The 16,846-nt window shown below is 30.7% G+C and overlaps 1 protein-coding gene across 2 annotated transcripts in view; it reads right to left on the minus strand.

Annotated features, from left to right (window-relative positions):
• Nucleotides 1-222: 222 nt before the first annotated feature.
• LOC143229019 (spermatogenesis-associated serine-rich protein 2-like) overlaps nucleotides 223-16,846 on the minus strand; it is a 49,645-nt gene continuing 33,021 nt past the window's right edge. The window contains exons 12-15 of one of the 2 annotated variants that reach the window (XM_076460657.1): nucleotides 10,032-10,053; nucleotides 7,603-7,731; nucleotides 6,610-6,662; nucleotides 223-5,751 (exon numbers count right to left, since the gene is read on the minus strand). In XM_076460657.1, the coding sequence (XP_076316772.1) occupies nucleotides 5,329-5,751; nucleotides 6,610-6,662; nucleotides 7,603-7,731; nucleotides 10,032-10,053 (627 nt within the window). In that variant the 3' untranslated portion in view covers nucleotides 223-5,328. Of the gene's footprint in view, nucleotides 5,752-6,603; nucleotides 6,663-7,602; nucleotides 7,732-10,031; nucleotides 10,054-16,846 lie in introns of both variants that reach the window. The other variant, XM_076460656.1, reaches the window with a different exon arrangement.

Here is a 16,846-nt window from a genome sequence, read left to right on the forward strand (position 1 = left end):
TATATGGATATTTTCTTCCATAAAGTTCTTTGCTAAATTGGCTCAGTTATGCAACAGTCTGTTGAATATGTTTCAATGAATGTAGCCTTCAAATGCTCCAAGTTTAAAAAACAACTTTAAAAATATTCTTTATATTTATGGTTTCTAGACATCACTAAAGAAATTGCTTCAACTTATTTTCCTAAATATTTTGTAACACTAAACAAAACAAAAACCAAAATATTTCAATAATGATGCAAAATAGGAATTTATTCATACATATAAATCATATTTAGCTTAACATAACCTCTTTGCTCAACCACTTGGCAGCAACATATATATATAGGAAAAAGCACACAAAATTTAACATACCAAACACTCATATCTTAGAAGTTTTCTCTATTATGTGTATACAATAAATGGATAAGACTGTGAAAAAGTAACACATTATCCTACAATTATTTGGCTTTTCTTCTTTTTCAAACAATTCTATTAATAGATGGTACATACTATACAATGCATTTGCCACTTTGTGGTCCCTGTTTCAATAAACACAAATTTCATATTATTAAGCCTACACACTTCTATAGAATTTTTCTAATACAATGTAACCTTTAATCTAAATGTATGCAACACTGATTAATATATTTTCATACTAATCATACATTTTTTTCTTACATTATCATACAAAAATATATAAGGAATATATTACAAGTTTACATTGTATAAGTACAGAACTGCTTCAAAAAATGCACCCCTAACATTAAGTATATCAACTTATTGCTACAACATTTTAAAAAGCAGTATATCCAAGATTAAAAAACAAAACAAAAACTAGTGATTATAAACTAAATAAAAAGAAACTTGTATCAAAATCAATATTATATAGCAGCTTTACTACAAGACAATAATATTATAATCAAGATACAAGTTACACAATTTTTCAATCAAATCCTTATCAAGTACCAGCATGATAAGGAGAACACAAGTCACTGTATTATGTATGCAGTTTGGTTTAACTTTTCTTGAATCACAAATAACATATATAACACTGTAAACATTACCTACATTTTACCCCTCAGGTAAAGAAAGGCACCCAATTGTATAGTTATGTGCTGTTAATAAACTATTTTGTTCATTTACTGCTATAAGAAACATAAGTTCTGTATAAAAAAAAAATATAATAGTTCCAAATAAGGCACGACTTTTACTTAGGATAAAAGAAAAAAAAAAGGGGCATATTATTAAACGATTCTGAAGCTTTCTATTAATTTTGAAATAAACAATAAATTTTACTAATGAGAATTTCAAACTTGTTTACTTGTGAGCACAGAAAATCTCCAAATATAATGTATAATTCTATGATGATTTATGCAAAGAACAACGATGAAAAAAAAGAACTAAAAAGATATTCTAATATATTACTTCTGATATTTTACCTAAATTAATGTAAAATAAAAAGCATATAATGAATAAAATTCTTTCTGGCAGAAATGCTCTAACAGTGCACAGTGTAATTTTTCAACCCCACACAGTTTTCAGATGAGTAGTTTTTTTGTTTTGTCTAAGACAAATATTTAATATTTTTTTTATATTTGGAATCATTCAAATTATTACTTATTATTATTAACAGATAATCTCTGAAAATTATTTTTATAATTTAAACTTAGTTATTTTTTGTAATCATAAAGTAGTAATAAACTCTTGGATTACAAGATTGATTATCAAACTAGAAAAAGCTTGTAACACCTCTGTGCAAAAAAAAAAAAAAGATTATGAAAATTATTATTGTCAAAGTCTAATTAAATCACTAAATATTTTACAAAACATTGGAAATATTCTACAGAAAGATCAGGTTAAAAATAAGCTATTTTAAAAAAACAATAGGATATATTTTTGAAATGAAGATTTAACACAACATTTTTAAAAATACATATTTAACAATAACAGATTTACTATTTTTTAAAATTACACACAACTGTTATTATAACTAAATGACAAATGTTAGCAAGCTGAAGGCTTTAGACAACTACAAATATAAATGATTTAACTGATAATTTTTATTATACCTCTTGAAGAAAAATTTTTGAAGTACAAATTTTGTACTTCCTCATTCGAGTTTCATAATAATTATTTGAAGCAGAACCTGTAATGTGTTCTTTACCATTTGTCTAGAAATAATGGTAGACTGCCTCTATTCACGTAAAACTGAAACACGTGATTAAAAGATTGAACAAGTATTATAAACCAATTACAAAATAATTATAAATAAAACTATCAAATTAATTGAGAACTTAAATTAGCAATATAGTGATAATGTTCATATCGTACAAATAACAATTAGCAAGAGTGATACCTGGTTGTGACAAACGTTTTCTTAAAATAACAAGATCTGTGATGCCTTTTGCTTCAACAAAAATAAGTAAAAAAAATGAATAATAAAAGAAATTAAGTATACTACATATATAACCTTTAAGAATTTAATGCTGGCAGAAAAATCAAATGTTATAAATAGGTACTGAGGTGTATAACAATCACTAAACATGAGAGCTCTATAAAGTCTGGTTTAGAAATAATTGCTTCAAACAAACATTTATATAAATTATACTAAACAAAAGGTTTTGCCCATAATACTTGGTTTCACTTGACATTTCAGTAGCACTGATCAGAAGGAAGTATTTCCAAAAAAAGTTTACAATCAGTTAAAAGCATTTCAAAAAATGACATTTTGAATACATTTTTTTGTATTCCTATCGAAACTCTGTAGACTTTAACCTTAAAATCATTATTAATTAAAAAGTGTCAAGTTTTCATTAAAAAAACAAACAGGCTCATAACTATAACCAAGAGCAAGAATTAGCAATTTCCATAGATTCATTGGGCATCAATCACATTGTATATACGTTTAGATTTAGTTTCACTTTACCAAGCCAATTTAAAATCCTATTTTAAAAATTAATAAAGAAAATTTTTTAATTTTTCAATCTGGGAATGAATATGTAATTAGGAATTAAAGTTTCATCTTAGAATTTCTAAAATATACTTTTTTAAAGTTTGTGTAAATATTTTACAGCACCTTACTTGTTCAAATCTCCTGAAAATAAACTAAAATTATCATATTAAGTCAATTATAACTCTTGTAGCAATATTACAATTTTCTTTACTTGAAATTTTTAGATTTGTTTAACTTCACAGCAGTCTTTTGCTCAAGTGACAATAAATAACTTATAGCTACCTATACTGCACAAAATAACAAATTTAAGAGATACTACCATATTACTCAACAACAAATAATGCTGCAATATTGATGAGGCACCTGCTTAGTAACTTAACAGAAGTAAGTAAAAAAAAAACTCTGGATAACTTGTGTTAAATAAATGATATAATTGACAATTCTGTACAAATTTGAAAACTAATGCCATTAAAGCCCAGAACAGCTTAATGCAATTCAACGACTGAAATGATCTGAGTATCTTAGTTGCATTTCAGGTTCATGGCACAAAAAAGTGTGCTGATGTATGTGTGTTTCATCCTTTACAATTACACTACACTTTCTGAGCTCCTGCATAAAGGGTCAGTTTACTTTTCTGAAATACTCATTAAAAATACTGTTAGTTGGCCATGAACATAGTAATACCTGTTTAGCCTTCACTAAACAGTATAAGTGCATTACAATTGTGGAATTACAATTACAGTTTAAATTATTTCATTTAGTCCTAGAAGTGAGTTTTGTTTATACTGTTCTCCTAGCTTCAAACAAAAGAACTCCTTTACAATGGTGTTAAAAAAAAGTATAGAAAAAACAAAAGTTCAATTACATTTTCAGAAAATGACTATTCCATTATTTGCCTTAATGATAATTTCAAGTACAAACATTCCAAAATACAGAAATATCATATACCTACTTGGGAAATAATACTTTTCATAATTCTTTGCATACATGAAAGCATTTTAACACAGCAATAATGTCATCTTATAATCCAACATACAAAATCTGACCTTAATATATTTGTCTTATGAAATATTGGGGTTCAGCTGTTTGTAACAGCAGAACTACACTATTTCTCTTCAGGTTATGAGTTAATTATACTTTAAATATTTTTCTGAATAACTTTCTATTTTATTTTCTGATGAACAATGTCAACTTATGAAATTAATCTTAAATGATGAAAATCACAAGAGAATTTCCTAAAATGCATTTTCAGAATGAAGAATACAGGAATGTAATGAGCAGGAGGAAATAAAAATACATGAGAAACTATTTGAATGGAGTTTTGCATATAATAGGAAAAGTGCTATTCATTTAAAGAAATACATCTTATAACATCATAAATGCTTCATATAATTCATAGCTCAGTCACTTACATGACATACCTGTTGAAAAAAAAAAGATACTGCAACTTTTTAAATGAACTTCAAAAACATTTGATGAACATATATTAAGTGCACATTTCTGGCAGAAAAGTTACAAGTTGTTAGTAATAGTTTATTGACAACTCATTAAATAACTAACTGATATGCATGCATAGTTAACCAGGTAAATTCAATCCTTTGCAAATAAATTTAGTTAACATACACACTCAAAATGTATAGCAATCCCAATGTTTCTAGCCTGGTAAATTAACCAACACAATAAAGCTTTTCAAACAGCTACACCTTAAATTATAGATCTTTGCAATTCCATGCTTTAGCCTTTTTTAAATTTAATAACAAAACATGGACTTTAATGGCATTAATCATTAATTAATAAGTATTTAAAACAAAATCTGCTTTCAACTTGTAGATAAATTGTTGATCAAATCTTATCCAATACCAATAAGTTTAATTCAAAATATAAGAAATATAGATAAACACAGTGATAGTAAATGATGGTTGTATTTAACATATGTAATAACACAAGCTTTATCCCCAATTTATGACATTTCACAAATTAAAGCAACCAAAAAGGTAGTTTATGAATTAATGATGTATACATGTATATGTGAAAGCATTGTATTCCCTATAGCATATTGTGAGTGACTCTGATGATAGCAATGAAAAACAAATTAAAAAACAGCTCCTGTAGATACAATTACTATAGCAACCATATTTGGGGTCTTGTTTCTTTACCAGTTTGTTAGAGTATTTTAAAAGTGCTTAATTATATGAAATATATTAATATTAAAACTTCTACAAATTAGCCAGATTACAAATCTACTTGCATATACCAACAAATACTTAAAGAATAATTATGATTAAACTAAAGAGCAAAAACAAAATAAAGAAAAAAAATTAAAATAGACAGAAATAACATCAATTACATAAAAATTTGTGTATCATGGGAAAAGGAATGGGGTAACATAGCTAGTACTAATGTTCTATTACTCCATTAATTAATTCAGACCCATCAGCTGGATTAGGCTTTCCGTTATCAAGGTTTTCACTTCTAGGGTCATCCATAATTTGCTTTTCAGATTGAAATGCAAAATTCTGTTGAGATCTTGGAAACCTGTCTCTACGAGGTGACCGTCTGCCACGAGGTTGTTGAGAAGTGAAAGATCGGCCTTCAGTTCTTAGAGGCCCTCCTTGACCATTGTAATTACCTCGTTGAGGAAGCCCTCCAGAGGTTCGGTTGTCTTGTCTATTTTGCTGACCACGACCTCGACTTGAAAAACTTCCCCTACCTCTCCCACTCCCATACAAATGATAAATATCATTCTGGTAATTACCAAAACGCCGTTCCGTATTAGAAAATATTCGAGGTCTACCCTCTTTCAAATAGTGAACTGGAGGCTGTGAAAAAAAAATTGTTACATTAGAAAATGAAAAAATACACATAAAATTAAAACTTTATAGTAGAATGTGTACAGAACTATGTTTTTCAACCCATAAAATAGAGATTTCAAAATTACAAGTTATCATTATCCAAATCTCACTATAAAAGTAATTAAGAGTCTCACATTATTCTGTTTTTCAGTATTAAGCAGTGGGTATATACTGTGTGTGTTTACATGGTGTTTGATTACACTAGATGTGGCTATTCACCACAACATATGAAACCTCTCTTGTTTATGTGAAAAATGTTTACTTAAATACTGTTATGTAACAACAAAACTGATGATTTATTTGTTAAGAACATTTTCGTTTTTGTATTGGTCTTTAATCTTTTATTTTAGATTAAGCCCAAGTACTTATTTATATAGGCTGCTCAAAACTTATGTCATAAGCCAGCAGACTTAAAGAAAATAAAAGTGAAGGGGGAATACTTATTAGGAGCAATTGCAATAAACTTAAATAAAATACAGGTAACTGTCCATTCTTGCTCAACTTTACATAACATGTCTGAGTGAGAAATGATGCATTGCTGTTGTGTTCACTTGGTGTAACTGCACCTCCTACTGAATGCCATTTTAACAAATAGCATGTTAAACTGCATTTGTTTTACTGAAAAAAAATTAAATATTTGACATATGCTTATGATGCCAATACGTTTCTGATGGCTTGATGGACAGGAAATAGTGCTATAGTGAGTATACATATGAAACTTCAACAGTAAAATCCATTTTCTCTCATTTTACTTAACAAAACAACAGCATACATTATGAAAGACATTACCGAAGAAACATAGTAATAAGAATAATTTACCATTATCACACTTTGGACTATCGCTGGGGTCTCTTTGTTAGATGCTGTACAAGCTGAGCCTAGAGAGAAAGATTTCAGACACATGAGAAAGTATTTTAATGTGCAACAACAATATTAAAACTATTATAAATGTCTTAGGCTCTGTTTTAAATGTTACATCACAAAACTGTTACAATTTGTAAAAACTCCTTCATATCTTCAGTGAAAATATAGAGGTTCAGTTGCAATTGTTACAGTAATGGCACTTACTTTTCACAAAATTATTGATGAAAGATTAATATTAGGTTTATAGCAGCAGAGAAGGTGAAATGTTGAAACACTGATCAATTAAAGTATTTTTATAGTTTCACATTAAGATTTCAAATTCTTAAATTTTCTTTTCTTTTTATCTAGTTTCAAGTCCATGGTGTTTTATTCAGGAAGATACTGGACAACTAATTTAACTATATAACAGGTCAAGATTAATACTGGTTAGTAAGAACGTTTTTTTTTTAAAAAAAATATAAAAATATACTTATAGTACAGTAAAGAAGATAAACATTGAAACAAATCATTATTTTTCCAGAAATGGAAATAAGTTCATAAGCCTCTTTGAACCTCTAATTTTCTAACTCTGCTCTAACAATACTTATAATTTAGTTCCAGGAGATTTATTTGTTTTGTAACCAGCCTCCTGTACCTTTAGAAACCAGGAAAGGAAAGACAGATTATTGAATTATTAAAAGGTTGTGTTGTAATCATGGTTGAAGATAATATATTGTTGAGTAACTTAATGCGAATTTAATGATTTTGCCATAAGTAGCCAAATTTCATATTTTCTTTTAAATTTCAATTTCTCTTTAATTCTTTTATTTCTTATACTAAGAAGTACAAGTAACACTGAATAGTTAATATACTAGTAAAAGAGATTTTTTCCCTACAAAAGACAGTGGCATCTGCAATTAATACAATAAACATACTTCATGACCTAAAATGATTGTAATCATGTGAAGTAAATACCACGATCTGAAGAAAGTACCCCAGATATTCCAGCAGCATCTTCTTGCAGGTTGTTGTCAACTGCTATTGAACTAGTTGCAGAGGATAGAGAATGTCTTCGATGTCCATACAGGTTCTTAACATGATGAACTATGAAAAATAAAGTTTATCATTAAAAAGGAAACACACACACACATATAAGGCTAAGTACATTATGTAAAAACTTTGTACATACATTCAAATGACAACCACAGTCAATATAATCTTGTTGGAATAGCATGTCTTAAAACCTTAAAACTGCATTTTGATAGTGTTTAGAGCTTTGCATGTAGTGTGATGTCTCCAAAAATTTATTGCATTTAAAAATGCTATGTAACAATCCTGTTGTAAATATTCATATGGTCTGATGATAAAGATGCATTTAGGTAACAAATTTAAAATTTCCAAGATATTGATATCCTTTGTAACTTAATAGAATAGGAAAACAAAGGAATCTGGATCAACTTGGAGCACCAGGACCACCCAGAAAGAAATCTGCAATACGTTATAACCAAGCTATGGTTAGCAAAGCAAAGCATTTTGTAACACATTAGAATCCACAAAAATAAATGTTAGTGGAAAAAGTTGTCCACTTGCCCTGCAACATAATCACTAAGGATCTCTGAAAATATGGCCAACAAGTTTTTAGTCATACCTCTCTTTAAACCATCACATATCTCAAGCAGCTGGAGAATGAAACTGGTATTCAGTATTCAAGCTATTACTACAAAGACAAATTAGAAGTTGTTTGGAGACTTCTGTGTGATCAGAATGTTGTAACAGGTGCTGGGAAATGGACATCCTAGAACACTGGATGGACTTTGTAAAGCTTGCAAAGAAGAGTAATGTGCTTTGGACATGACAGACTTACAATAGAATATTTTTCAATAGGAACTATGCTGCAAAGCTAATGTCAAGATTTACAGTTATTAGAGCATGATCAGTTGTAACAATATGGACTATACCATGTTAAGACTTCAAAATTATTATAATATAATGTACTCAACTTGTACTGTGTCATAATAAGGACCGATGAACATTTAGTCACATTCGAATGAAACTTAGCAACTAACCTCCTACTTAAATAAGTTAACCAAAGTCAGAAACAAGTATTTTTATCACTCAGTTTTGAAAATTGGAGAAAATAAAATAGGGTATTAAGTTGTAAAGGCTCAAACAGTAATTTGAAAGTAGGAGAAATATGTGCTTTTGTATAAATTATTTTCGTGATTTGTGAGTGAAGGTCATATATCTTTATTTATGAGCACTGGCTCAGCCAAGATAAAACACCTGAATCAAACGGAGTTTTAAAATATAGAATTAATATTTATCTAAACAGAAAGTACTGAAGGATGATTTTAACAAGCCATACAAATTTGAAAAATTTAACTACATATTAAAAATCATTTTGACAGAGGGATGAAATATTTTTAAGCACTGCAATTACACATAATAGAAAATGCTACTAATGAAATTTTTTGAAATATTGCAAACTTTTGACGTATTATTTAAAATTCTACTGTCCCAGTTTCATAGTTTAAAACCAGACATAACACTAAAATACAAGTAAATGCAACTAAAAAATTACTGTCAATGCTGAAAATGAATTAATTACCTAATTTACATCAGGTGATAGTGTTTTTGACTTTCTTTTAATTACATCAGTCTTAAATGTAAATTAACAACACTGGCACTTCAGGTCTTTTAGCGGTTGATAAAGCGTAGATAATTCTGAGAACTTTTACTTAAGTACCAGTTCATGAAACAAAAACATTTATATATAAACAGCCATTCACATAATGCTGGAGTTACAGTGGACAAGATAAATTACTAAGACTCAATGAAAATATATAACAAACAGGTACAGTCAGTTATTGTATATGGAGAAAAATAAATCTGTGGTGAAAAAATAATACATGCCCAATCAGAGTACACACTGAATTACTACTAATGAATTTATACCAATAACAAATAGCTTCCAGAAAACCCTTCAACTGTATTTAACATAACTTTAGATTGGAGAAGTTACTTTTAGAATATATTGGACTGGCTGTAATATCTGTTTAACATGTATTTCCAATTTTTAAATTACCTATGACAAGTAGAACTGTAAAGTACAAGAAAGTAGTACTTGTACATGTAAAGATATGTAATAGAATGTTACTGCCTTTTCTAAAATGCTCAATGTCTTTAAAAAACAAACAAACAAACTTTTTTTATTAAAAAAAAAAGAACATTGTGCATGTTTTGCTTAAATATTGATTGAAATGTACTGAACACTTATTCCTAAGAACAAAACTAAAGAAAACCAATACAAACATTTAGAAATAACATGAAAAAATACTATGGCATTCTGTGTCAAGCTTATGTTTAGTCAGGTAAGTACATAAACAATATAGAGAGATACTCACTTTCTCCAAATTTCTTGATTTCCTATCAGAAAAAGAGAGTGCTGCATTAATTTCCTTCCTTCACATTCATTCCATTACTGCAAACAAATATTGCTTTTAATATGCCTCAACACTTATCACTCAATTTCACAATAACAGGAACATGTGGACTGTTTTTTTATTGACTTCTACACTTGGGTTTGGGTTTGAGACCACTTTTTGGTCTATACTCAGATCCTTCATTAAACTAAAATACAATATGCATGTCACACACAAAACTAGCTTTGAGAAAAAAAGGAACACTTAATTTCTTTTTTTGTAATCAAATTATACATCCAATTTTTACATAATATACTTAAATATACCTAAAATTTATTAGTTAATAAAAATCTTAATGACATAATAACCAAGTTTTTTTTCTATTTTGATTCTGTAAAAATGACTGTCAAAGCTGATTTTATTTATTCTTATGATTTATAGATACTGGCTTACAACTTCAACACCCATGTTATTACTTATTACATGTAAACACTTCTAATCTGGTTAACTGAAAAGCTATTTGAGACTCACTGTTGTTCTTGTTTGTTTATTTGTATCAGAAATTGCATGCAAAGCTACACAATGGGCTATCTGGGCATAGCCATACCTAATTTTCAACTGATAAATTAGAGATAAGGTAGCACAACTATTAATTTTTGATTTATCCTTGTCTAAATATCATTCAAACATTACTGTCAAAGGTCAAAAGTATAAAGCACATTTATTTTGCCAATGGGACTTGAACCATGAACCCTGGAATTCAAAGCCCAAGCACATTAACAAGTAGGCTGTGCCCAACCCACACTGTTCTCTTTATGAACCTGATCTCTTTTTAAAATATCACAATAGCTAATTCAATAATATGCATTCTTTACATCTGAAAAAATGCAAATGTATTAACAGAAACTTATATCACATAATTACACTACATCTTTTATAACAAGTAACTTATAATATTAAGATGGAATAATTTAGAGTGGGCAGTTTTATTCCCTGTTTAATATACCATTTGGAATGGTGTGAAACAACTTGGGTGACAATTTCACATAATGGACCACATATTGTATTGTGCTTAACTGGTTGTTTGACAGTGGCACTATTTGGATATGATCAATTCTCATAGCTGTGCAATACTCATTTTAATTAATATCATCTATTAAAATAACACACTGAGTAATTCTTAACAAGTGCAAATGCATGTACAAAATCTAGTAGTACAGTATTACTGTTCAACGATAAATAATTAAGGGGTTGACACAGATAGCTGTACAAACTGGAAGCACAGTGGTGCACAAAGTCAAGCCCATGACGAGTTGCCAAGTGGCCTGCGATGTCCAACAGGAAAACCATACACTGAGAGTTCAAGCCTGCGCGAAGATTAAGTGCTGTAGAAGAATATGCATTAGATTAGATACTGGATGGTTCCATATTTGTGTCAAACAATAAAGAAAATTTAATAAGCAAATCTAGTTAATGCATAGGCATTTAATCATTGGCGCAATGATGTAATATTGCCGTAATTATGAAATCTCACGCATTTCAATTGTTCTTCGAGATTTACTTACGAGCCTTATTTTGATATTTCGTAACAAAAATGGTAGCTAATTGTAAAAGAAAAGTTGATGACAAAAACCAGCAGTTTCATGATGATTGGACTGCACAATAGGGTCATTCCATGCCAAATCATCCAGGGGGATGCAGGTGACCCCCACAGAATGCATTTGAAAAAATTCACATGTGCTCATTTACCTATATAATGAAAAATTGCCAAAGATTAGATCAATATCTCTAATAGTTTCTGATGTACAGCCCTATAAAATTTAGTTAATATTTTTTTATTTATGGCAAATTCATTTTCGGGCAACTTTGGCTGCTTAAAGCTGCAAGAGTAAATAATGGTGGTAGAAGGATGACATTTCCTACACTGACTGAATTAATCTCACAGAATTCAAAAATGGTCCCAAACCAAGTTCATCTTTCACAGGATTTGCATAGTGAGGCAGTAAAATCACCTGAAAACCCAAAATCATAAAAAACATTGGTTTATGTAATAAGCCATAGCTCTATGACTTAATACAATACAAAGCTGAATTTTGTTTTGTAATTTCCTAAAACATATCAGTTGATAAATCAGGAATTGTCATATTTTAAAGTCTGTTAGATCTCCTGTAAAAAAAATTTAGCTGCATGCAACTTTTTTATGATTTAGCTAAAAATAGCCCTACTTCAGGCCAGTTTGACCATGTCACCAGTTATTCAGCCTTTTCAGAGTTTTACCATACATTCTTACATCTCTGAATATGATCCACAAAAAAAATCAGGATGGTGTTCAACCTACTTTTTGAGTTATAATTTTTTTAAAATATCCTTGGACCATATGTTGCTTACTTGAAAAAAAACCAAAAAAACTTCAATTCAGGTGTGTTACTGTATGCAAATATATCCATACAACTTTCAAATAATTTATGAATCCCATTGAAATATTCTAATCAGCCTTAACATATATTCTTACATCTCTGAACATGATCTTCAAAAAAATCAAGGTTGTGAAAAATAATAAATTATCAAATTTTAAGTGTCTCTGATATGTACCATTGGTCAAAGGACCACACTCAGGGCATTCAGTTCTTGTACCTCAGTAATCAGTCCTGCAGAATAATGTAAAGTTTGGTCTGCTTGAGTGGTATGAAAAATGCAAAACTGTGGCAGGTATTAAGTCACATAACTTTATTCCCCACTCTACCAACAAATTGTATATGAGAAGGCAAAAAGATGATGTGTACACAGTTGTAACTGTTGGTAGTAGCAGTGAAAGTGATACTGCAGCAGCTCAAATAGGGTCTAATGATAGCAATGACAATTATCATCCAGGGAAATATGTGGCATGCATATACGATCATAAACGGTAAGTGGGAAACATAAAAGATAGATCAGATGAACATTCCAATGTGTTGGTGTCATTTACATAGAAATCAAAAAACGAACTGTTCTCATGGCCTGCAAGGTCACCTAAAGATGAAAGCTGGATTTCTTTCCAACATATTCTTTGTCGGATAAGTACACCTACAGTGCAAGGCAGTAGTGCTCGCCACCATATTCCAAGTAAAAGTGATCTCAACATAATCAAACTCATATTTCAGTAATTTATTCAAGCTGTCTGGAAAATGCAATATTTATTTGACGTTGTTAAGGCTAATTTATCACCAAAGCAGTTTTTGAAACATTTCATTGTCATGATTATTGCAGTTTGGTGTGACAATAATCTTTCTCAGTTATCCCCTGTTGTAGCACTGTGCTGTGTGTCTGATTTATCTTTGTATTTATTATATTATGGATCTGAAATTCAGCCATATCTGTATAACTAATGCATACACAATATATTTGCATTGCCATGTGATCTAACTAGTTATGTCAATAAACTTGTTCAGAAATGAATTAATTCTTTCTTGTTTCTCACAACTTCATTATTTAATATTGTAAAAGACTGGTTAGAATATTTCAGTGGGATTCATAAAATTCTGACAAGTATTTTTCAAAACTGTATGGATATATTTGCACACAGTAACACACCTGAATTGAAATTTTGTTTAAATAAAAAACTATGGCTCACTATGAAAATCCTAAGAGAGATAAACTTGGTTTGAGACCATCTTTGAATTCTGTGAGATGAATTCAGTCAGCGTAGCAAATGCATTTGCCAAAAAAAAAAAAAAAAAAATTATATTTTACAGGATTGTTAATCAGAAACTATTAGAGATATTGATCTAATCTTTGGCAATTTTTCATTATATGTGTAGATGAGTAAATGCGAATTTTTTCAAGGCATTCTGAGGGGGTCACCTGGAAAAGTTTCCAAAATCTGGATGATTTGACATCGAATGACCCAATACTGTTTTGTTCAACAACAGAAGAATGTGATTTGTCTGCTGTGTCATTCGACAGTAGCAGTGGCGAAGGTATCCAATATAAAGCGTCATTATGAGTTGAAGCATAAAGATTTCCACAACATTGTTGGTGATGAACAAACAGCTTGAACTGAATCTCTGCGGCGGTCACTGAATCACCAGCAGAACGTTTTCTCAAAGCAGTCAGCAGATTTAAAGTGCAGTATGTGAGGTCAGTTATGATATTTTGTTGATGATAGTGAAATCTGGCCAACCGTTCACTGATGTGATTTTGTCAAGCAATGTATGATTACTGCATCGGAAAAGTTCGGAAGCAGTTCGCAAGCTACAGATGGTGGCTTTGAATCGTATGACAGTTCAACGAAGAATTTCACACCTCTCAGCAGACGTGACAAGGCAGCTTACAAATAAAGCAGCTAACTTTGTCTACTTCTCTTTGGCAACAGATGAGTCGACTGACATCAGTTCAACAGCACAGCTACTAGTTTTTGTTCATGGCGTCGTCATCGTTTGATATCACAGAGGAGCTATTCGGCATGGGTTCCATGAAGGGTCAGACAACTGGGTCTGCTCTATTCGAGGAGATAGTACGACTGTGTAGTTGTGTTTCATTGGATTTCACGAAACTGGTAAATGTGACAACTGATGGAGCACCAGCCATGACTGGAGAAAGTAGCAGGCTGGTAGCACTGTTGATAAAGCATTGAGGAAAGCAGAACAGACAGTTGAAGTTGCACTGTTATATTCACCAACAGAACCTGTGCAGTAAAGAACTTGGTTTTCAGGCATTTATGGCATTAGTGACGAAAACCATTAATTTAATCAAATAACAAGGGCTCAATCACCATCAGTTTCGAAGTCTTCTTGAAGAAATTGATTCAGACTAGGGTGACCTTGTGTATCACTGTAAAGTACACGGGCTGAGTTGAGGGAAGATGCTCAGAAGATTCTGGGAGTTGATTGATGAGGTGATAGAATTCCTCAGAAGCAAGAACAAGGACACAGAAGTGATTTCCATGACTGACCCAGCATGGCATGCTATTTAACCTTTCTGGTTGACATGACACAACACTTGAATGATCTGAATTTGGAGTTGCAAGGCAAAAATCAGCTTGTCTGTCAGATTGCAAATCACGTCTCAGCTTTCAGGACAAAGTTGCAGTTGTTCCAACAGCAAGCAGCATCAGGCAACTTCGTGCACTTTCCAACTTTTCAGTCACAGCTACAGAAGAATCAGGACATTGACACACAAGTTTATGTTGAGAAGCTGATATCTTGATTCAATTCTTCAACTTACGGTTTCATGACTTTGACCAATGCAGATTGTTGATGAAACTTTTTGCTGATCCATTCAGTGTATCAGTGGATTTGTCAGCAGAATATCAGCTCGAACATACTAATCTCCAGGCATCTGATGAACTGCGTGCTATTTACAGAGAAAACAGTTTGCTTGACTTCTACAAAACGTTGCCTGAAAGAGAACGCACATGTTTGGCAGCACATACTGCTGTGAACAGGCTTCCTTGCACATGAAACTGAACAAAGCTGACTGATGATAATCTGGAAGCAGTCTTGCATCTTTCAACGTCAAACATCAAGCAGGACATTTCTAAGCTCGTAGATGACATGCAGCACATCCATCGCACTGACTTTGTGACAATTGACGTATCATAACATTTCTTAGAAGAATGTGCAAACTCTTTGATGTAATCGTTACTTGTGTGTTCTTAAATGTGATGCCCATCTTGTGTGAAACAACTGTGGGACGATTTTAATCTTCACTTTTTTGTTGCCCCCAACTGTTACAAGTAGTCTGTTTGTGGCCCCTGACTCAAAAAGTTTGTGCACCACTGTGGTAGCATAATTTTTTCTCCCTTTCTGCTATTTGGAATAGTCAATGATATACATAACTTTGATTTAAAAGAATGGTACAATTCACTCTGTTCTTGTACTATGTTAAGGAATTTTTGGAACCTCTTTTTCATCTGAGCAGCAGTACAGTCATTATTCAAAATGGAGAAGCTTCAGTGATAAATGTTTTATTTATTTGTTCAATTATTTTTTTCCTTTGGTGTTCATGCTTGAAATTAATCTCTGCAATATACCTCCTTTATCTGCATTCTTTGAGTGTTTTTTACTTCCTAGTGGATATTAATGATCATCACATATTCTGAATAAACTGACATGCATTACAGTACATCATGTTGTATGAATGTTTCCATTTAAAAAATGTTTGAACTTAAAATTCATTAACATTTTTAGCTTTAAAAATAGTTTTGCACACGGCATTCACATCTTGCATCATAGTTAGATGCTTTGCATGATGATTCTCTCGAGCATGAAAATATTGTACAAAACACCTAAACTGAAGGGAAATCCCAAGACAAACATTGGAAACAATTATTGGGTAGGCCATGCTTCTCTTACACTTGGTATTTCATTAAATAATAATATACAATTATTTATCCAATAAACATTATCAAAAATGAAATTAAATTGCTATGCAATCATGCTGTGTTTATTTCATAAATGTGCTTTTGTGGCACTCAAGTCAAATAAGAACAGAAAGATTAATTTAGCTGGGAAAGTCTAAATATTATATGTATTTCAAAAAGCATGCAGAAGCACATGAACACTGTTTTAATACCTAAGGAAGTCTGTGCAATTTGCAAGAATATTTCTTATATGAAAGTATACAAGTATAAAAGTTTAAAATACTTAGTTTAAAACCTTAAACTTTGCTGACTCTAATATAAGTTAATTCTCTAGGCCTTCTATACATAGAATCAAGCAAGTTTTTCATGCAATTATATGTGCTGGCTGATTTGCTTTTAATTAATCAAAATGTAATGTAGGAGTTATTTTTGTTGATAATAATAAATTAACAGCTCA

The sequence above is a fragment of the Tachypleus tridentatus genome, chromosome 10 (genome assembly GCF_004210375.1).
Source record: "Tachypleus tridentatus isolate NWPU-2018 chromosome 10, ASM421037v1, whole genome shotgun sequence".
Lineage (NCBI taxonomy): Eukaryota > Metazoa > Arthropoda > Merostomata > Xiphosura > Limulidae > Tachypleus > Tachypleus tridentatus.